The 23844-nt window shown below is 43.5% G+C and overlaps 1 protein-coding gene across 6 annotated transcripts in view; it reads right to left on the minus strand.

Moving 5' to 3' along the window:
- The window catches only part of SRGAP2 (SLIT-ROBO Rho GTPase activating protein 2), a 209083-nt gene that overhangs the window by 66729 nt on the left and 118510 nt on the right, over positions 1-23844 (minus strand). For all 6 annotated transcript variants that reach the window (XM_048826403.2, XM_048826402.2, XM_048826401.2 and 3 more), the window contains one exon: positions 11824-11886. In XM_048826403.2, coding sequence (XP_048682360.1) covers positions 11824-11886 — 63 coding nt within the window. The remainder of the gene's footprint in view (positions 1-11823; positions 11887-23844) is intronic.

The following is a 23844-nucleotide window of genomic DNA, read 5'->3' on the forward strand; positions in this document are numbered from 1 at the left end:
TCAAAAGTTTTGAGCTATAGCCTCAAAACTAAATGAAATCGGTCACTGGGGATTCACAAATCTCATGCAGCCCTGTGTAAATCAGTGGCTTGCTCCCACTGGCCGTTGCCTGTCACTTCTCTGGATCAGCCGGAGATCCATATTTAATCACAACTTGAGGGGTTTTTTTTGTTTTTTTTTTAAATACCAAAAAACTAATAAGGACCAGCTGATTCCCTTAACATAACTGAGGAGGGCTGTACCACATTGGATAATCATCGTATACATGTATTTTCCTTGAAGTGTTCACTCCCATAGTGTTTGAGGCCCACAATCAGTACCTTTGTACTCTCTGCTGAGTGACAAACAGCACAACACTGCTTGCTGAGGTCCTTTTTGAGGGATCCAGTAGGAAAGGATGGTGCGAGAACGCAATGGGCTCTAGGGAGAGATGCACTGTCAGGTTCAGAGGGGAAAGTGCTTTAAGTGAACAGCTGCATTTTAAGGAGAGTAGTGTAAAGAGAAACATTTGTATAAAATATTACTGATAAAAAGGTCATTCTAAACTCTAGCTACTCAAACTCAAATTCCAGGTTTTATACATTATTCCAAGTACATCTGAAGATGCAGAGGAGAGACACACAAGCCTCTGATTTGATGCTTTGCCAGTGCCACACTGGCATGTTATCATTTTGATAGTGGGATATGAATAGGCATCTTTGTAATGTAATTAGAGGCGCCTTTATTCATATTTCATACAGAAGCTCAATTGGCCTGGAGGCTTCTAGTCTTGGAAAATAATTTGTACTGATGTTCTTTAGCAATGACAAAAAGGAAGAACATGGTGCTACAGGCTTTTAGAGCACCTTAGTCTTTGTGGTCCTCTTGTAGTTAAAATTAGGATTATGCATCAATGGGACCTTCATCCCTCAAAAGGTTTCCAAGTGAGATACAAGGTCTGTGCACGTGAAGTCCTGATGGGCAAACCTCAGTCAGTTCAGATACATATCTGAAACCTCTTAGATCCACAACCTTAGCTTTTGCAAGTCTCCTAAGGAGAGTGTCTTTTGAGAGAGTTGGAACCTAGAAGTGCACAATGAACATGGAAACTAAGAAGATGGGGAGGAGACCACAACATATTTTAGTTTCAGAGAACACCGAGATCTAGTTTTGTGTAAACCAGGAGAAGAGAAGAAAAAGGACATGACATCTGAACTGATTTATCCATCCTCAATTAGGGTGAAAATAGGTACTGATAGTAATAGGCTGATAAGTGGCCAGTAAAGGTTATCCGAGTACAGGGCCCAATATTGCAGTCCTGACTTCAGCCCAATTCCCTTTGGAAGCCATTTGGTTTTAAGATGCAAACCATTATGCCCATTTCACCTTAGTCTGAACTTTAACAATTTCACTTTAAAGGATATGTGGGCTCTCTCCTCACTCGAAGATCGGTGAAGGTTCTCAGTTACCGAGAGAAGTTAAACTTAAACATGACAGAGCATGTGAACAGTGTCAGTATTAAGACCGACCTTCTGAATAATTTACAGACAGACTTTCAACTACAACATATGCCTGGACTAGAAAGCAGGTATTTATAGCAGCTGTAAACTGCACAGAAGTCTATTTTCCTCTGTCACTGGGAAGGGAGCTGGCAGGGAGCAAGAAAAATTAATAAAAACCCAATTTTAATGAAATCCTGCTGACAATGCCTCAGTGCCTGCTGCATGTTTGGCAACGGGGTCGGTGCTGACCCACCGGAGCCAGCGAGGGTCAACAGCACCGCCGAAGAACAGATTAATATTACAGCAGGACCAGGACATAAAAATCTAGGGAACAAATTTAAATGAAATAGGTTCCCGAAAGCACATGCCAGAGATTCACAGGGTTTTTCCCACTTCATGTTTGCATTGTGAATTTGCTTCATGGTATTGAAAACGAAGAATTTTTAAATTAAGCATCCGTCGTCTGACTGACTCGTCTTAAAGGTAACAGTATATTGACAAAACGTGTGAAAGATTCAGAAACTTTTAAGTGGGAAGTCAAAAGACTGGTAAAATATTTAGTTTAGCAAAATCTGCACCAGGAAATTAAAAAGCAGAATCAAGTAAATGGGGATCAATTGTCTCAGATAGTAAATTCCTAAGGCTGATGTACAAGATCTTAGACTGAGGACGCAATTGCTACATCATCCACTTTCCCAACTCGTATGGCTGCTAATCTGCAGGTAACCAGACCAGGATGGCATGTATCAGGCAGACTGAAAGGACGTGAATTTTCAGAGCTCTGATTGCTGCAGATCAGCAGGATCTCTGAGCACAATATTGCTGGTGACAATCTGCTAACCCTGAAGTTACTTAATATTTCATCTGTAATAGGCAAGACCACTAATCTCACAGGATACAACCATAAACTACAGACTCAAATATTCAGGTGAGGCTCTGGTTTCATATAGTAACTTAAGCCCCATATTTGTCAGTGCTGCACCTGAACTGTGACATTTGGCCACAAAATTAATGGGATAAACAGTGATATGGCTGAACTTAAAACTAGACTGAACATAAAACTCTCCTCATTTGCTCTGAGAGAGAATCAACTGGTCTCACTAGATGTTTTAAGTTTATATAAAACATTTCAGGCCTGATTAATTTAGCACCCACAAGTGCTGCTTATGTCAATGGACTCAAAGAATTCATTTGCACAAGATTGCATGAAATCTGTGAATCCCAATGAATGATTCATTTAGTTTCAAGACCGTTGCTCATCACTTCTGCAAACTGGGCAGTTGATCAGAAACTTCCTTACAGCCAGTTTAGACAAGCTGTTTTTTCAAGGTTAGTCCACTGATTCTCATAAAAGTTACTTAATAAGGGCAGTTACACTAGGGAAAAGGCAATTGCAATAGAACTGAATAATACACCATTTTGAATGAATGATTTATAGAATCCTGTTCTCTCTCTCTCTCTCTCACTCCCCCCCCCCCCCCAAGTATTTGCCATCTCTAATTTCCATGAATAGATGAAACCTAAAGGAAACGGGGCAGTGAGTTTGTTCTGATTTATTGAAATTGGCAGTGATTGCTGTCCGGTAGGCAGACAGTATCAAGAGTAGTTCATATGCAAAGGCATTTCTGGAAGTCCAAACTACAACTGCTCTCTCTTGCCCCAGTCAGTCAACATCCTAAACCAGATTCAGCCCTAGTACAAATGGACACAACCTCGCTTGAATCAATAGAGCAGTATCAGATGTGCATCTGGAGCTAAGAAGTTAACCTTCTCGTTCACTCATTTTGCTAGCGGCATGTTATTTTGTGGCAGAAACAACAAGAAACTTGAATGGCTGGTAATTAAGTTTGATCCACTTAGAAAGAGAGCTACTTTATAATATGGTTGGGGTGGGGATTGCTCTTTGTAATTTGAAAAGAAGCTTCAGCAAAGAGATGATCTGAAATTTTAAAAAGAATGAATGAATTTCCAGTCTCTGCTAGGGCTGCAAAGGTTATTCATGCGCTAATAAAATGTTTATCATTGGGGTGCTTAGGGAAAACTGACAAAGGATTTTTCTAATGGTGAGTGCTTTAAGATAACTTCCTTCAATACCTGGCTCAATGGACTTGTGAGAAACTGGTGTCCTGAAAATGCATATACTGGAACGTAAGTTTCTCTGGGTCATCATCTTATCATCTGAAGTGATGTGTACACTTAGTGCAATTTAAGTTAATCAAAATACTTGGAGACAAGCGTCTGGAGACAGGTACCTCTTCTGCTGTAGGAGCCTTTACCCATACATAATATAGGAGAGAGAAAAACACAAATGAAGCCTAGGATTGAGCCAGCAAATGAGAGGCGATTCCTATGGCAGGCAAACCAGACGACGTGACCTGATTTCATAATTTATAGAGCCACGTTTATTCTTAGCGTAACTCCGCTCCCATCAACAAGAAAAGCCTGCAAATATCCCTGCTGCACAAAGCAATGCTGGACATCTAACACCATTTAAGACTATGTCACGCAACCACTGTTAGAAAAATCTGTATGGAATGCCTACGAATTCTACCACACTGCTACTCAACCGTCATGGCTTGGAGTTGCCCTTAAGCAATATAAAATGTCTTCCCCAGGGTTAAACTTGCTGATTCAGTGATAGTAACTGCTCCCAACCAAGAGCAGGGGTGAGATAAACCAAAAACAACACTCACTCTACTGCATGACAACACAGAGCGAAACCACTAAGTTATCAGGCCAGTATAATATCAAAATTGCCATGCATCAGCAGCTGTGTTTCTGTGGCACAGAACTAAAAATGCCATTCTAACTGTTCCAGCACCAAGAGCTCTGGCATGTGCTGAATTCTCTTTTTTCTTCCCTTCCTTAATTCTACTGCTTTCTCAAAGATTAGCCCAAATATTTGGCTTTAACACTCCAATGCTGAACTCCCTCCTTTGGGGTTTTGCTGGTATATGTAATTTCAGAGAAACACCCCTCCCTACTGTAATGTTAGCTGTTAATACCCAAGCTCCACCCGAGGGTCAATGTGTTCTGACTTTCAAACACATTCCTGAAGGGTCTTTTCAGGAGAAGAGGGGTAAGGGAAAGAATTTACACCACAACATTATCAGTAACCCAGATCATTAGGCAAAAAACCAAGGTGTTCCATGCAACAACCCCTCAGAAAAAATGTTTGCAAGGCATGTTTCTAAAATAGAAGCAATTCACCAACAGATGATGAAAGGACAGATTTAATCAACAGCCAACGTATTTCATTCAGCTGCACGAGAAGGAAAGCCCCAGAACAGCATGTGAGCTTTATGAACATATTTCTTCTCCTTCCCCAGGCAATGCCTCTTCCTTTGAGTTTGTGCTGGATACACTGCAGAACGGAAAGGACAGATGGTGGCTGTCTTCCTGGTGTCACTTATTTTTCTGGAACACAGGAGGACCACATGTACCTGGTGGCCCGTTCCACTGAAATTGCATGGCTTTTTTCTACACCAAGGTTATTTTTCTTCAAGTCAGCCACATACAATCACTGTGCCTGTCTGACACACGTACAAGATGCCCTGAAGTATTTAAGAGGGTATTTTGGGTTCTTTTAAATGTTGTGTTATCCCTCATTTTCCCTCCTTTTGAAATGCCTCTGCACATGGTAGCAGGCACAAATTAAGGCAGGAACTTTGGGAACTGGGACCAGCAATCAGAATGACCTCAATGCAGCACTGAATCATCGAGAAATGGCGAAACTGCTGGAAAAAGGACCTGGATGGACAAGTTAACAAATGGAGTTTGACGGGGGGGGGGGGGGGGGGGGGGGAGGGAGAATGATGGAGAGGAGAGAAAGAGGACCAGCAAACCTCGGTCTGTAGCACAATGAAAACAATTTTCTTTAAGATACTGTTTCAATAGTACCTCAAACCCATCAGGGTGAAAATTATATAAAGATGGAATGGGGGAGAAATGCTGGAGAAATTGTGGTTAATGAGAAGATTTTATGTATATGGGGTGGAGAAGTCCAGTCATTGAAGAGTACTGGGATGTAATTTTAACCGAATATCACACATTATTGGATATTTGTTACCAAATGATCCTTAGGTAAAACCTCCTAGGGCTTCCGAGAGGAAACTGTCAGATGAGGGGAAAAAAAGGTTAATCTCATCTGCTAGTAGCTGCTCTGATACTGATAACCTCTGTTTAACCCCAGATAAATGGTTAAAAAACGTGAGGTGGTTGTTACGGAAAAAGTGATTCACCACTTACATACCCAGCGAACGAGACGAAGGACAAATAGGTACTTATATAGTCGGTTATCCTCTATTTAATACTTCACTTACCTTTACCAGCAAAAACCCAGAACACCCGTCCATTCTTTTTCTGGACTATCAACATTTGACAGACACGGCTGATCTGTTAAATGTGTAATCAGAGAATTCACGAATTTTAATAAAACCACTAGAAATGACACTGCCTGGGTAGTGTGAAGATGCTACTCTGTAACATGGTAATACCCTGTTAGAGAGATCCAGTAATTACATTGCTGTATAATCAATGAATGCATCCGATGAAGTGAGCTGCAGCTCATGAAAGCTTATGCTCTAATAAATTGGTTAGTCTCTAAGGTGCCACAAGTCCTCCTTTTCTTTTTGCGGATACAGACGAACATGGCTGCTACACTGAAACCTGTCATTGCTGTATAATGTTTCTTTAAAGAAAAGCTCACTGTTGTGATAATTGTATTGTCTCTGATATTTACATGGCTAGGATTTGTAAACCTGTTATAACTTCCTAAATAAAGAGAGTTTAAAACAACAAAATGAAAAATGGGAAACTATCGAGGCAGAACGGGGCTCTCGATGGGAAATGTCAAGGTGTTAGGAAGAAAATGTCTGCACTGTGAGAGAAAAGCGAAGATTCTGGTATTGGGATGAAAATCTGTGATAAGACTTTCCAAAGTTGCCAGGGAGCCTCATTTAATACTTACCCCCCTATGATGGGGTGTCTATCCCATACAAAGCCTGCAGAGGTAAAAGGGACAATTACCCCTGTGTCAGGCTGCACGTGGGAGAGTCAGGGCTTATACGGCCCAACACCTGATGAAGCCCAGCTTCAGGAGGAGCTGGGCTCGACATGAAGGAAGAAAGTTGGTGGTAAGAGAAGGCTGAAGGGAAGAACTCTACTGTCACTCCCTAGAGAGGAGGGGAGTTGGTAATAGGTTAGGAGGAGTTCAGGGCAGGAGTAAGCCCTGAGATCCTGCCTTGGAATGCAGACTCTGGCAAGAACGCGACAGGGGATGAAACAGCTACAAGGAGCACAGGAAGCTCCAAGAGTAAAACAGAGGAGGGCCTGAAGGTAAGGAAGAGAGGCAGGAAAGAACCCGGGGAAACAGCAATAAGACTGGAGCTTGAGCAGATGATGGTTGCTGGGCATAGGATCCCTGGGCTGAGTAATGGAAGGACCCAGGTTCCCCTACTAGCAGCTGGGCAAGTGGCACAAACTGGGTAGCGGATCAGAAGACTGCTGGAGTGTCCAGTGGGACTTCGATTCCCCCAGAAGGGGAGGACTCCAGTGACTTGGCCGGATGGAACACCCCGAGTGATGAAGAGGGAGTAACCTGACTCCAGAGAGATACAGTACGAGACCCTGGGCCAAGAAACCCAAGGAGGGGGCGTCAGATTGGTTGGGAGCTAATCCCCAGGTTGGCCACAGCTTTGAGTTGTGAACTGTGTGACACCACCGCTGCCTAATAGCAGCCAGTACTTCACTGTACTGGGATGCCTCCAACCAAGCAAGGCCTAAGAGAAGAGCCATCCCATGCGAACTTTAAATGGATTCTCCCAAGGGCATTCCAATTTCAAAGTTAGTATTCATAAAAAAGGAAGACACATTTGGAGTTTCTGAAAATGCTCCACTTCTTAGGATTGCTTCGGTTTTCCCCTGGACTCTTGGAGGAGTCTGGCTGTGAGCAGACATTGCACAGTATTATCAACTTTGACCACTATCCAGTTTTGGATTCCAACAAATTGAGTCATCTGAGTTTCACGTCCCAGAACAAATTATTTAACTGCTTCGCTCAAAGGACATTTCTGTGTTTAAATCCACAAATCTTATCTCCTTGCCCTGACTTTTTGCATTGAATCACACCAAATCCCAATTACGAACAACTATAGCTACCAAGGAGGGAACAATACCCATGGTCAGCTTTTAATGGCAAGATCACGGTCAGCACTGAAATACTTTGCCAGAACAGCAGTTACCCATCAGCCACCATCTGACCTGCATTGCTGGATGTTCTACCAGTAGTACTTTTATCCAGTATTTTTAAACCATCCCCAACCCTACAGTTTTCTCCTCAACTACACTTTACTTGAAAAAGAATGCAATACTTGGATCCTGTGACAACAAGAAACACTCTGATTTCTATTTCTAGGACAAGATGAGCAGTACACTTGACCTTCTGTGGTAACATACGTTCAAAAAAGAGCCACAGCAGTGAGTCTCAGAGGCCCGGTCAGACTAGGGCTCGTGCTACAGTGCTAAATAGTGCAGTGTAGGTGTTTCCACTTGGGCTGGTGCTCTGAAACCCACCCCCACCCAGCTTTCAGATCCAAACTCCAGCCTGAGTGGGAATGTCTGCATTGCTATTTTTAGCACCATAGCACAAGCCTGAGTCCATAGCCCTGAGCTCTGAGAGTCACTGCTGTGGCTTCCCCCCCAAAGCGTACAGAAGAACCTCAGAGTTACGAACACCTCGGGAATTGAAGTTGCTCGAAACTCTGAACAAAACGTTATGGTTGTTCTTTGAGAAGTTCACAACTGAACATTGACTTAATACAGCTTTGAAACTTTACTATGCGGAAGAAAAATGCTGGTTTTAACCATCCTAATTTCATAGAATCATAGAATATAAGGGTTGGAAGGGACCCCAGAAGGTCATCTAGTCCAACCCCCTGCTCAAAGCAGGACCAATTCCCAGTTAAATCATCCCAGTCAGGGCTTTGTCAAGCCTGACCTTAAAAACCTCTAAGGAAGGAGATTCTACCACCTCCCTAGGTAACGCATTCCAGTGTTTCACCACCCTCTTAGTGAAAAAGTTTTTCCTAATATCCAATCTAAACCTCCCACACTGCAACTTGAGACCATTACTCCTCGTTCTGTCATCTGCTACCATTGAGAACAGTCTAGAGCCATCCTCTTTGGAACCCCCTTTCAGGTAGTTGAAAGCAGCTATCAAATCCCCCCTCATTCTTCTCTTCTGCAGGCTAAACAATCCCAGCTCCCTCAGCCTCTCCTCATAACTCATGTGTTCCAGACCCCGAATCATTTTTGTTGCCCTTCGCTGGACTCTCTCCAATTTATCCACATCCTTCTTGAAGTGTGGGGCCCAAAACTGGACACAGTACTCCAGATGAGGCCTCACCAATGTCGAATAGAGGGGAACGATCACGTCCCTCGATCTGCTCGCTATGCCCCTACTTATACATCCCAAAATGCCATTGGCCTTCTTGGCAACAAGGGCACACTGCTGACTCATATCCAGCTTCTCGTCCACTGTCACCCCTAGGTCCTTTTCCGCAGAACTGCTGCCTAGCCATTCAGTCCCTAGTCTGTAGCTGTGCATTGGGTTCTTCCGTCCTAAGTGCAGGACCCTGCACTTATCCTTATTGAACCTCATCAGATTTCTTTTGGCCCAATCCTCCAATTTGTCTAGGTCCTTCTGTATCCTATCCCTCCCCTCCAGCGTATCTACCACTCCTCCCAGTTTAGTATCATCCGCAAATTTGCTGAGAGTGCAATCCACACCATCCTCCAGATCATTTATGAAGATATTGAACAAAACCGGCCCCAGGACCGACCCTTGGGGCACTCCACTTGATACCAGCTGCCAACTAGACATGGAGCCATTGATAACTACCCGTTGAGCCCGACAATCTAGCCAGCTTTCTACCCACCTTGTAGTGCATTCATCCAGCCCATACTTCCTTAACTTGCTGACAAGAATACTGTGGGAGACCGTGTCAAAAGCTTTGCTAAAGTCAAGAAACAATACATCCACTGCTTTCCCTTCATCCACAGAACCAGTAATCTCATCATAGAAAGCGATTAGATTAGTCAGGCATGACCTTCCCTTGGTGAATCCATGCTGGCTGTTCCTGATCACTTTCCTCTCATGCAAGTGCTTCAGGATTGATTCTTTGAGGACCTGCTCCATGATTTTTCCAGGGACTGAAGTGAGGCTGACTGGCCTGTAGTTCCCAGGATCCTCCTTCTTCCCTTTTTTAAAGATTGGCACTACATTAGCCTTTTTCCAGTCATCCGGGACTTCCCCGGTTCGCCACGAGTTTTCAAAGATAATGGCCAATGGCTCTGCAATCACAGCCGCCAATTCCTTCAGCACTCTCGGATGCAACTCGTCCGGCCCCAATGAAACAAGCACATTTCAATGAAACAAGCACAGAAACAGTTTCCTTACCTTGTCAAATCTTTTTTCAAAAACTTTCCCCCATTATTGTTTTAGTAGTTTACATTTAACAGTACAGCACTGTATTTGCTTCCCCACGCCCGCTTCTTGTCTCTGCTCCTGCCTGATTGCATACTTCCGGTTCCAAATGAGGTGTGTGGCTGACCCATCAGTTCGTAACTCTGAGGTTCTACTGTATATGTACCCTAACTGATGTACCACAACCTTTTGGCAGGGCTCAATTGTTATACCAAGGCTAAGGAAAGGGCTGCCCTAATTTACAGCACTATAGGCTGGCAGAAGTCTGTGTGTTGGAGGTGGAGAAAGGGAACGGAGGTGGACAGAGAACCAGATTTTGCAGACTGGTTCCACATCATCATGAATGCTAAAAAAATACAGGCAACACTTCCTGAAAGCTGAATATGGTGTTGGTTGGCAACAGAAGCAGCTTACCCACATGGCTCTGCCAAAACATCTCATTTGAAAACCTCAGGCTCCCTGCTGCGCCAGTCATAGTCCTCGCCTAAACGGATGCTGAGAAACAGCCCAAAGGCTGCATGTTGTGAAGTGGACAACTATTTCCTGGTCAAGAGGAATGGGTTAGTGGTACAGTGTCCACGTCATCGCAAAGCTTCTCCTCCAGCCTTTATCCACCAAAGTGCAGATTTGGGGACATCACTGGAGTATACTGGGATGAGAAGCATATTTTATAATAAATAATTACAGAAGGAAAGTATGTTAAGCAGCTGTGAGACAATGCTATGGTGAGGAAGGGGATGCCTGTTTATGGCCTTTTGAATTATGAGTTATCCTGCTTTTAATTTTTTATGCAGCAGCCAGAGAATAGGATGAGTGCTATATAAATATATGGTACACCCAAAATTAGGATCCCTATTCTCCTGGGCTAGCTAATTGTAGCACACAAAATGTGTGTTCTTTAAAATTAATAGGGTAAAACATCTTAGGGTACTGAGAATTATCTAGTTTTCTGGGACGAAGGAAGTCAGACTTCGCTTACTGTCAAGGTTACTATGTTTTGTACTAGAGAAGTCAGATAACCTACAGTTGCATTTAGAGATTACCTGCATATTTGATACTTTTTTACGATACTATAAAAATATAAGAGAAAAATTTGTGGGGGGAGGTTTTGTTAAAAATAAGTGCATAAAAATCTTGTGCATGGAGACACCTCATTCCAGGTACTCAAACAGAAGCAAAACATATTTACAACAGACTGTTTCGTCCTCAGGAAAAAAGGCTACAACTCAGCTGTCTCAGAGTTTCATCCCTGGAGAGGGGGTCCTGTACAGAGCTTTGTCTGAAACCAAATGCTGAGTCTAATAGTAATATTAGGCATATTCAGGAATTCAAATCCCCTTCCACCCCAACCCACGGCTGACAAACCTTGCTGAAATCAGGATCTAGAAAACAAACCAAATATGAAAATCTACAATAAATCCTCAAGTAGGGGGAAAGGTAGAGTTGCACGGTGAAGTCTGATCTGTCACATTAGGCACTACATCCCAGTTTGGAGAGAATGGGGCCAGTTGTGTTGAGTTGGCTGTAGAAATTAAAAGCGTGCAACCACAGTACTGAAACATGTGCACAACCAAAAATGTATCTCAAAACATGACACTTTCCATAATTCCTGTGCAACATTCTTTGGCAACAACAGATCAGACAGAGATACAGCCTGAGGATAAAGATGGAATGAAAATAAAATTAATGTTACAGTATAGACTGGTGAACACACGAGGCTTCAAATCACTTAGATCGTAAACATGCGTCAGCCCTAGGGGTTAGTCTCCTTTACAACAGCTTTAATAGCAGGAAGGCAGAAGCCAAACACTTCTTTCCTTATGCATGAAAAGAACTCATGAAGGAAGTCTGATTTACCGTGTATAGCTCATTCAGGACCTTCATCAAGTCTTCCTGGAGCTGCAATCCGACTTCTTTACTCTACAACAAACGAGAACCGGAGAGCCATTAGGGACAGTTGGAGAACATGAACATGCCACACACACTGTTAATAATCTAGACCCAGTTAGGCACCATTTAACCACTCAGCTCAGACACAGTTACAGTCAAATTACACAAACAGCTTTAATACCGTGAAATGTTATGCATATAGTCAGGGAAACAACATGAAACAGAAAGAAGGGATGTTTTAGTTGAATGCTCATTTTTCAATGGCTCTCTCAGCTACCACAAAGAGAAGCCCCACTCGGAGAGACAAATAATGCCAGGCTGGGAACGCTTACGCTGTGTGGTGTCAATGAGCACTTCGGTGACTGCCAGAGGATTCAACAGTCGGGCGTGTACCCCCTAAGTCTCCATAAAGACTCATGTCCAGTTAAAGACCAAGTGTGTTAACTTCTTAACAAAACCCAGCTCTATACGCTGGGAAAGCAGCAGCCTATAGCTGTATCTGAAGTTCACAGTCCTGTGTGATAGCCCTTGCTCTCTCACACACACTTACTTCAGTGCCCTATTCTCCTCCTTGCTATCCTTAAAGTTCCATAGGTCACACAGTGCAGCATCAGTAGTTGGTGCCAATACCGAGAATGTCAATTATATACTAAATGGGGGAGCTCAGAAGGGATTTGACAAGTATTACAGGTCGGAGAGACACATCAAGGTGCCAAACCTCCTTTTAACTCACTGGCTGACTCTGAGACAATGGGTACCTGCACCTGGACACAAGGTGGAAATGGCTCTCTGGAAAGGGAGGATCTTGGGTGGGGGATGAGCATTCTTGGAGATGAACCCCAATTGGGGAGGGAGGGAAGGAGGTCTGTCTTCATGCCTTTCGTGAATAAAACCAAACCCAGGAAAGTGGTTATGTTTTGACTGGCCACAGCTTGCAGCCACTGCATGCGGAAGCATGTACAAAGCCCACTTACTTAGACATTTATTTTTGAATGCAGTGGTAATGCCGAGATATAAAAAAGGAAACCCCACCCACTCTATTTATCAACTCTGCAGTCAACTCCCCCAATTCCCACCTCAAATTATAAAGCCAGACATGGGATTTACTCCGGCAGACACCACCATCGGCTATTTTTAAACTGCAAGTACTACAATACAATTTTAACTGTATCAGCACACATCACTCCCTAGCAAGGGGCAGTTGGTACGAGTGAGGTGCTCCGTTGTAGCCCAGGCAATACAACTCAGGAAAAATAAATGGAAGCTGCACCGAGGCCTGATTAGTTGTCAAGGTTCCAACTAGCCAGCAGCCAAGTGACAATTTAAAAAAAAAAAAAAAGAGTTGGGTATTTTGATTCCTTGGCAGGCGACATCAGGCAGGTATTCCTGGCTTGTGCTTGGATGAAGCTGCCATACAGAAGTGCTGCACTGTCAAACTCTCGGCTGTAGCTAAACACTGGAATACAGGAACGAACAAAGAGCATGAGCATCTCAACTTCATTTAAAAGGGCATTTCATCCCCCTGCCTTCCAATTGTCAACCTTCACAACTCACCTAGGTAAGAGATCAAAGCTTACTCTTCACCCATTGCTACCGCCAAGGCAGCGACCAAATGCTTAGCGTTTGGTTACCTGGGTTTTTAAAGATAGTGTTGCCATTATATCAGAATCCAGGGTAACCGGGCAGGCTACGTGGCTACCAAAAATAGCCTATGCTATTGCGATCATTACAGAGTGGCAAATGTCCAGTTTTCAAATGGTGCCTACATACGATAGTAATTTTGCACGTTCGTGTGAGCAGACCTGTACACTTCAAAATCTTGCACTTAGCAGGCTGGAGCCTCGTCTCTGTATTATACGCTTTCAAATGAACCACCTACGTACATTCACGTCACTAAAAGAGGATACGTGGGCACGTTAAGTCTTCTTGCACTAGACATTTGTGCACATGCTAACAGACTGCATCTGCTCCCTCTGAGTTCAAAGGAAACTTTCCCCTCAACTTCAATACAAACAGGATTGGAGTCTAAAACAGGTGGTCAAGAAGTGGCAATTTATTCCCGCTGCAACCCGAAAAGCTTGAATGAGAAACTGAGGCCTTTAGATATACCAAAAAGCACATTCGACAGGCGTATAGTCAGACTGCTTAAAATTTTCTGGATTCTCCGTGTGTTTATGCATGTACCCCCCAACCCATACATCATCCCTGCCTCGTGCATCCACTGAAAAGCATATCTTCCTCTTCCCTCCACTCACTGGCTCTCCAATAGCCTGAGCAACTTTTTCTACAGCAAAAGCGTGCGAGAGCAACAGAAAGCTCTGTTATACAACTGGCTGGAATATTTGCACAAGCGTACACTTGACATAACTCAGCCCATGGCACTTGAAAGAATGAAGCCAGTACAACTACAATTCAGCCCAGACAGATGTTTCCTTTCTTGCTGCTGACGACTCGGAGAAGAAATGTCTCATCCATTATCCCTGTTTATTTGAACAGGCTGCTGAAGCAATTTTGACTTACTGCTTTAAGTCCAGCTCCCTGTGGAGTACAGGACTGTTTGATAACCAATGTGAAATTTTATGCTGTTTAAAATACAAGGGGCCTTCGGAAACTCCAAGTGACGCCGGCACAGAGGCAGTTAATCGTAACAGGCATCCGAGACCATCGTGCTTTCCAAAAAGGTACTGGAACTGTGACTTTCTGATCCAGAGTGCCCTTACATGCGGTTCTTAAAAAAACAAAACAAAACAAAACAAAAAACTTGTAGTCAACTGTCATTAGTCCCCACAGACCACATTATAAGAAAGCTGTGGATTTCAAGGGGGAAATTTCCTCCAATGAAAACCTAACCAGAGGACAATTTGCCATATGAAACCTAGTAACACCCTAGTAACACCCCTCTGATAAAGCAATTAATTCCTGGCAATCCTATGAACTGCATTCCAAAGAAGGGGGAGGAGTAAAGGCAAAGAACCAACAGAGCTGCCTTTGTATGTTATCAGACAAAATATCTCTTTTCTTTAAACTTAATGGAAAAGAATGAGTCATCATTCTAAACAGCTCAGGACACTAAAGGGAAGAAAATAATTTGCTGTGGGCAAAGTCTTTTTCTTTTAATTTTTGACATTATCCTTTTATTTGTTGCCTGAAATGGTCTAGATTAGGAGCTTAACAGTAGCCCTGGTACTTATAACCCAGCCAAATCAAAAAGACTTTCCCAGCAGGATTTTAACCTGCAAAGGATCATCAGTAGTTCTTGTCCCTTTAGGCCACGCATCCTTTCAGGCTGCTGCGGTGGTCTCCTGGGGACCAGCGTTCTTGCAGAGCTGTGCTCCTCTAACATATCACAGGTTTCAGAGGAACAGCCGTGTTAGTCTGTATTCGCAAAAAGAAAAGGAGTACTTGTGGCACCTTAGAGACTAACCAATTTATTTGAGCATGAGCTTTCGGGAGCTACAGCTCACTTCATCAGATGTATACCGTGGAAACTGCAGCAGACTTTATATACACACAGAGAATATGAAACAATACCTCCTCCCACCCCACTGTCCTGCTGGTAATAGCTTATCTAAAGTGATCAACAGGTGGGCCATTTCCAGCACAAATCCAGGTTTTCTCACCCTCCACCCCCCCACACAAATTCACTCTCCTGCTGGTGCTAGCCCATCCAAAGTGACAACTCTTTACATAATCAAGTCGGGCTATTTCCTGCATAGATCCAGGTTTTCTCACATCCCCCCCACCCCCATACACACACAAACTCACTCTCCTGCTGGTAATAGCTCATCTAAACTGACCACTCTCCAAGTTTAAATCCAAGTTAAACCAGAACATCTGGGGGGGGGGGGGGGTAGGAAAAAACAAGAGGAAACAGGCTACCTTGCATAATGACTTAGCCACTCCCAGTCTCTATTTAAGCCTAAATTAATAGTATCCAATTTGCAAATGAATTCCAATTCAGCAGTTTCTCGCTGGAGTCTGGATTTGAAGTTTTTTTGTTTTAAGATAGCGACCTTCATGTCTGTGATTGCGTGACCAGAGAGATTGAAGTGTTCTCCGACTGGTTTATGAATGTTATAATTCTTGACATCTGATTTGTGTCCATTTATTCTTTTACGTAGAGACTGTCCAGTTTGACCAATGTACATGGCAGAGGGGCATTGCTGGCACATGATGGCATATATCACATTGGTGGATGTGCAGGTGAACGAGCCTCTGATAGTGTGGCTGATGTTATTAGGCCACCATCACAGGGCCTACTAATGCAACTAATAATTGATTCTGCTTTTATTTTAATTAACAGGTGATTGAATCTATTTCAACATGTGGCAAGAGGTAATTTCATCCAGATTTTTTTCCCATTCACTAGGTTTTAAAGCAGCACCATTCATGTCTCTACAGATAAAATTGTACCAGCCTTTTTAATACAGAATCCAATTTTCTAGGGGGTTTATATCTCAGCTGCAGTTCGGCATACAAAAGTTGGAAGCCTCGGAGCAATTTTCACATTTCCCACCACCAGTTAAAGGAGCAGCCTGTTTGGCCATATTTAGGTTAGGGGATAGGGAGGAAGACACTCATGGCTTTACTTGCATTTTTACACAAAGGCCACGCTTCAAGGAGGACTTGAAATCGTTTTAAAAACCATCACTAGACTGTAAGCTCTCTTGAGCAGGGAGCTCATCTATAACTGCTTCTACACAGTGCTGTAATCTCTCTTTTATAGGACATTAAAATACAGAGCGTCTTTTTCCTATAACAGGTTTCAGAGTAGCAGCCGTCTGTAGTCGCAAAAAGAAAAGGAGGACTTGTAGCACCTTAGAGACTAACCAATTTATTTGAGCATAAGCTTTCGTGAGCTACAGCTCACTTCATTGGACAAAAGCTTATGCTCAAATAAATTTGATAGTCTCTAAGGTGCCACAAGTACTCCTTTTCTTTTTTCCTATGAAAACGCCAAGAACATTAAGTTATGAAGGTTTGGAAATGCGTCACTCAACATTTCTTAGGGAGAACACACACAGTTCTCTCCCACCCCACCACCTTTAAAATAGGGTAGTAAAATGTTAAGTGTTATAAACAAAAACACACTGAGCACTGACCTCACACTTCCTTTCTTCTGAATGTTTCGACATGAACTGGACCTCTTCCCCCCAGACCTCCACTCAATGAGACTCCTACCCAGTTGCTACATTCACACAGTCTTGGGGATCAGAAACAGGGTTCTTAGGTTTACTAATTCCCTTATTCCTCTCCTTGAATGTACACGTCTGATAGCTTCATGAGTGGACTTCTCATGTTCCTTGCATGGGAGCTATTAGATTCAAGCTGTAACAGGTGTGGGTCTGTGGAACTTCATTACTGGTCTGACTGACCCTACATGCTCCACAAGATTCAACAAAAAAGTTTATCATATCCACAGAGGTCAAGCAGCTCACACAAGTTCAACATTTTTATAGTGAAAACTCCGAAATTTACCCACTACCTTATTTTTAATTGCTCCCCTTCTCCCCCCTCCCCCCCCAAATAGTATACACTTACCTGGACCTCGATTTCGTGGTCAAAACATATAGCCCAAATTACTAGGACTGATACTGATTTACAGGGAAAGAGGGAGGAGAACGTGTCGTCTAACGGTACATCATTCTGCTATATCTTCTATTTTAACACTGCAAGGAGCATACAGTGTTTCTGAAATTGGGCACATACTTGGTCACTGAGATCACACACAGATTATGTGCCAAGTTAAGGGAAGTTTTAGGTATTAAAAAAATGACGAAGTACTTGGACACAGTCTTTTGCTGTAGATACTATAGTGATTAATACCATATGAAAATCCTAGAGGGAGACTTTTTCTGAAAAAGAAGCAGGTTTAGGAGGCCATCTACTGTGTCAAACTTCTCCTCTTGCTTCAGATCTAACTATTATTATTATTTTGTTCCATTCCTTCATTTTGACATATGTAAACTTTTAAACGTTCTCACTATGACCCCTGTGACCTAATCCGTGTCTTGGCATATAATGTACTTATGTGAAAATAATTTACATTATTCACTTGTGAGTCTAATAAAAATATTCTTAAACCAAAACAAGCAGAGCCGTCTGAAAGTTGAGTTCAGATGGTTTGGATTTTCATGTGTTCCAGTCTCACCACACCAACCCCATCCCTGGGTGGCCAGATGGACTGCTAAGAAAATACACTTTCAGCTAGAGCCATGACAAAAGACAAGTATTCTACTTTAAGTGGTAGCCTTTTAAGTGAAAGGGGAAAAAAAAGAAAGAAGGATCAATGATTTGCAGTCCCCAAGGCACTGTGCAATAATATTCCCCACATTCCTTCAAATCACTAGGAGCCAAGGAAAGCTAGAGATGCTGCCATCTCTGCAGCTACAGGCTCGTAAGGATTTTATGACTGCCTTCTTCTTAATGACAGGTTTCAGAGTAACAGCCGTGTTAGTCTGTATTCGCAAAAAGAAAAGGAGTACTTGTGGCACCTTAGAGACTAACCAATTTATTTGAGCATGAGCTTTCGTGAGCTACAGCTCACTTCATTGGATGCATATATGCCACAAGTACTCCTTTTCTTCTTCTTAATGTTAAGGATTATTAGTGAAACCGAATGGCTGGTTCTGTTCTAAGTGCCCCGAACACTGATCTTTTCACACTGGAAGAGCTTTACCACCAGTGTGTTGGTTAAATTGCCTTAACTGGCCCAGCCATCTTCCTTTCACCCAATTCTTTTGTTATTGTTTATTTATTTATTTATTGAAGAAAACTGCTCATTCATTGGACGAATTGTTGAAGCAACTAATTAAGAAGAGGCAGAAGCCACCAAGGATATGTCTGGAGTACAGCTAGGAGCGAGGGTCAGGCAGACAGACTTGCACTAGCAGGGTTCAAGCTAGTGTGATAAATTAGCAATGTGGATCTTCCAGATCAGGCTGGAGCTCTGGCTCTCAAACACAGAGGATCGGGGGGGCTTGAGAGCCCAAGCTCCACCTGAGCCGGAACATCCTGGGGATGCAAGTTCAGGGTGAAGGAGAAGAGGGTAGAAGAAACAGAAGAGCAAACAAAATTCTAGCCCTGCAAATGAGCTCTGAAGGAAGAAACAGCACACTTAACGGGATTGGAGCAAGTAGCATGGAAATGAAGATAAGAAAAATCAGTGTTGTGAAAACAAGAATCGTTTCAGGAACTGTGCAATGTGGCAATCCTAACGTAATGCTATTCTCAGTACAATTTCCACTGCATAAGGCTGAGGGAATGGAGTTGAAAGAGTCGACCTAGAAGCTGGCCGTACTTGTGAAGCGGAGAGGGGAAAAACAATGTATTGTCGGAAATAGAGCAGTCACAGCACGGCAAGGACAAAAGGAAATGCCTTAGGCAATGGCAAAAATTGCTGAGTGAATGCTTTCAAAGAAGAGGGACCTGAAGCAGAGAGAGAACATTACTGGCATTCTAGGGTCTAGCCATTGGGAGTGCTTCTAGATCAGAGACCACTGATCCAAACCTCACCACATTAACAGACTGATGACACCAGCTGAGAAGCTTTGCTAATTCAAGGCACCTCCTGAACATGATGCAGGGATATGGATGGAAAGACCGGTGAGAGGAGTTCTCAGTCTCTCCAGCTGTTGATATCTTCAGGCATCACCACTAAGCAGGCAGAAACCCGGTTATGAGATCCCCTTCCTCCGCCCAGCCCCGCCCCCAAAGAGAAAAGAAAAAAAGGAAGAGCCAGGTGTTACAGAACATGGTATTGGCAATTCAGTATCAGGTGCTCTTCCTTCCCAGCACGGAGGCAGTGCTCCAGCGTAACGTTAGGGAGTGCTGTAGTACTGGAGGCGCCTTCTTTCAGATGAGACTTAGCGCTGAGCACTTGTGGTTATTAAAAGATCCCATGGCACTCCTCAGAGCGACAGAGGCAGTTGTCAAACGTCCAACCTGGGTAATTAGAGGGAAAGTTTAGGGAGGCAGGATGCATTTCCAGTTGGCTAGCTTTTCACTTCCCATGTGCTATTAAACAGCTGCCATTTGCCTTCCCAGAGCTGGCACCCTCTCAATGGTGGGTGAATTGATTGTTAGTTTTATAGGGTCTTGGGAGCCTTTGGGATGAGAGGCTGCGCATGCATGTACAGTACTAATATATGGTACAAAGCGCAGGGAATATACATATGCGCAAATATAAGCGTAGAGCTCACTGTGGAGAGAATCTCTGTGATGCTGAATATTAGCAGAGTGGGCAGAAACAAATCTCTTGTAACCAACAGAGGTAATGTTTACCTCAACAGTGAAGTCACGACAGGAGTCCAACAATAATGCACCTGGGCTGTATCTTGGTGGCCCAAAATGGATACAGTCAAGAATACGATTCACAGATCTGAAGGGCAGAAGAGACCATAAAAGCATCTAGTCTGATCCTCCTATCAAACACTAGCGATAGAATTTCTCCCAGTTACCCCAATATTGAGCACATAACAGGAAACAGAGGCATGCCTTCGGCCTTGGATGTTTGAGTTCCAGGTTATGAGGTGATGCTGTTGCCATTGCTGATCAATGAACATTTACTTTCTTGATGGAAAGAAAGGAGACAGCTGAAGGAAGAAGGAATTTAACATCCAATTAGCCAAGGACAAAGCAATGCCTGCAGTAGAAAGCAAAGCATAAGAGAATTTCTAACACGATATCCCATTGTGCAGCAGACTTATGATCATCAGAGCCATCAAGCTGAAAATCCATACTTATACCTCAAAGAAAAGAGTCAGATGTGCAGGGGTCAAAAATATTTATGACTACAGTGTATGAGATGGGGATAGGATGGAAAGGTTTCAAGTTAAATCCATGTTTGCTTTATCCAGATGCTTGCCGTTTTAAAAGCCTGAAGTTGTAACCAATCTTATAGGAAGCCTTAACTAAAATTTAAGCAGAACTTAGAAACTCATTAGGATATTTAGGCCCAACTGTAATAATAGCTCCAACAAGAGTGCCCATGTCACCCTCTAATTAGCTTAGTGACATTTCAGGTAGATTCTGTGTTTTTCCACATTCAAATCTTAATTCAGAAGAAACAATGAGTTCTGTCTTCTTGACCCGGGAGGTCACCTATTTCAGTGAACTGCATTTACATTCTTCCTGGAAAAGGGCATTATATGAAAAGTACACCGAACACTCGGGGACTGGGGAAGTGGGAAGAAGGGGTGCCAAGCACAATGGGTTCAGCTGTATTGCTGTAAAGATATGCATTGCTGAGAGGATGTGAAGGAAAAAGGGACTGGGTACAAAAAAGCCACCCCCACACTCTTTGTATTTGAGAAATGACAACCAGCACCCACCAGAAAAAAAAAATAATTTCAGCAAAATTAGAAGAGCGACTGTCATCAGCTTTCTTGACTTGCAACATAGGCATTTTCCTTTCAAGCTGCCCATCCCAAACATCCTTTTCAGTCCAGGACAAGTAAGCCAAGCGAGTTGCCACAAGTGCGCGCGCACGCGCACTCACACACACACGCGCATACACACAATCTTTTGTTACAAGGGGCTGTGTCTGAACCACGGGCAAACCTGTAGGGCAATGCCACATGTAACTGGAACATTAATTCTCAGAATTCTGCACTAGCTTCAACGCTCTTTGTTCCATCTCCTAGCCCCCATCTAATTTAATCAAGACATTTTTGGGATCTACATCATGCTTACTTGACCGTTCTGCATTCCACTGAACATTACAACCTGAGCTTCAAAATATTTCGGGTGGTGTTAAAGAAGACTGTCAACATTTTATGCCCTGAATGTAACATACCTTTTCAACATGGCTACAATCGGACAGCAAGACAGAGTCTCTTAGATTCAAAATAACCATCCTATGAAGTCCATGCTGCAATGGGTTTATGTGGAAGGTGCTCAGGTACAACAGTGATGGGTGGACATAAACACTAAGACAGATGATTCTACTCCACTGCCTGAAATCACAGCAGTCAGTGGCAGAGCTAAGACTAGAACCTGAGTCCGCAGTCTCTAAAACCTGGTCCTTAATTACGAGACCATCTTTCTCCTCCTTAAAGTGAAAAATAGACAAGGGTAGTATTAAAAAACTGCAGAAACCAAGCACTTAACTTCAGGAAAATACTTAAAAATGGAGAGTGAAAACTAAACCAAAAACAGCTTGGTGATAGCTTTTCAGTTATCATTAAGGCTAAGATTTTGTCATGGCTATTTTTAAGTAAAAGTCACAGACAAGTCATGAGCAATGAACAAAAGTTCACAGAAGCCGTGACCCGTGCGTGACTTTTGCTGCAGCAGCTCCATGATTTCCCCTGCCACCATGATGGCTGGGAGCTGTGGGGTTCCCACTTTGCCCACGGCCACTAGAAGCTGCAGGATGACCATATTTCCCCAAAGAGAAAATGGGACACCCCCAGCCGCTTGCCCAAGGCGTTCTCCTCCCCCTTTCCCCATGCAAGGTCACCTGTCACTGGAATCCTGAGGAGGGCCCCCTCAGGAGTCTGTTACTTGTCACTGGAACCTTGCAGCCCCCTGCGTTGCTGAAACCCTGCCAGGGACCCACTTGCTGCCAGCTCCAGAGTCCAGCAGCCCCCAGGACTGGAGCAGAGAATGTCATGAAGGTCTCTGGAAGTCACAGATTCTGTGGCATCCATGACCTCCGTGACATAAACATAGCCTTAGTTATCATTAAAGCTCCAGAAGTCTAACAGCAATGTTCTTGGACTTCCAAGACCTTGTCTAGACAAAGTTGTGAAGGTGGGATGTTAACTAACACTATTTAAAAAATCTAATGCAGACAAGGCACGCCGGGTAAAAATTGTGCAGAAGTGCCTAGGTGACTTAGGCACTTTTCAATGCTTTACTCACTGCCTGTAACACATTATACTTGTCAAGTTAGAGCCTAGGCGTGGGAGGGAGTAACCTGAGCCTAAGTTTTTAGGTTAGAGCTAAGAACTTACCAATGTACACTGCCAAAGAGCCACAGGAATCCATCAGCTCCCAGCGGCCTCCCACCCACCAGCAGCCCTGCCGATCAGCACCTCCCGATCAGCTCTTCTGTGGCATGCAGGAGGCTTGGGGGGTGGGAAGGGAGCGAGGGCACTGTAGGGTGAGGGGAAGGGGTGGCGTGTGGGCAGGGTCTGTGGTAGAGCCAGGGGTGGAGCAGTGAGCACCCCCCAGCACATTGGAAAGTTGGTGCCTGTAGCTCCAGCCCCGGAGTTGGTGCCTATACAAGGAGCCGCTTATTAACTTCTGAAGATCCGCATGTGGCTCCGAAGCCACAGGTTGGCCACCCCGGCCTAGGCTATTTTGTCACTTGTCATTTAGGGGTCTCTTTCTGACAGGTCTGCTCTTCGGAAATGCTGCATGTATTCAATCTATAGACTGCCTGTGCATGTTGTATGTAACTCCATTCGTCACCATTTTTATGTATGGTTTGTTTACTTATTATCGCATGGCCCCGTATAACACGATCTCCTAAGGTTTTTTCCTGCTGTTCCTGTTGTTGCATTAGTAACCTCTCTGGCTTAGAGCCTAAAGAAAATCACAGACATCAAGCTTCTTGATAAAATATATGCCCCATATGATGGAGGTAACCAAACTAATGGTATATAACTTCACAGTGGTCCAATATAATTGCATCATTCGTGCAACAGTTCATTCTTTACCTACATAGGGTCCTTTACTGACGCAGGGGTCTCCACACCTGCGGCACTAGTGATTGATACATTCTTCATTTGACTGTTATGTTAGCAAGGAGGAATTTATCCTATTTGGTGAAAACATCAGGCTGTGAAAAAGCCATTCGCAACCGTAATGGGTTGCGGCAATGCCATATCATAACATCGCCACTTCCACTCTTTGGATCATAAACTTCGTTTCCCAATAGCTCCTATTTGCTCCTTTTTTGCTGTCTTCAGCAGTGGGCTATCGAGTCTCAGGCTTCGGGTCCCCAACCCCCAATAAATCAAACAATTTCATGGCTGAGAT

This window comes from Caretta caretta, chromosome 21, assembly GCF_965140235.1.
Source record: "Caretta caretta isolate rCarCar2 chromosome 21, rCarCar1.hap1, whole genome shotgun sequence".
NCBI classification, from domain to species: Eukaryota; Metazoa; Chordata; order Testudines; family Cheloniidae; genus Caretta; species Caretta caretta.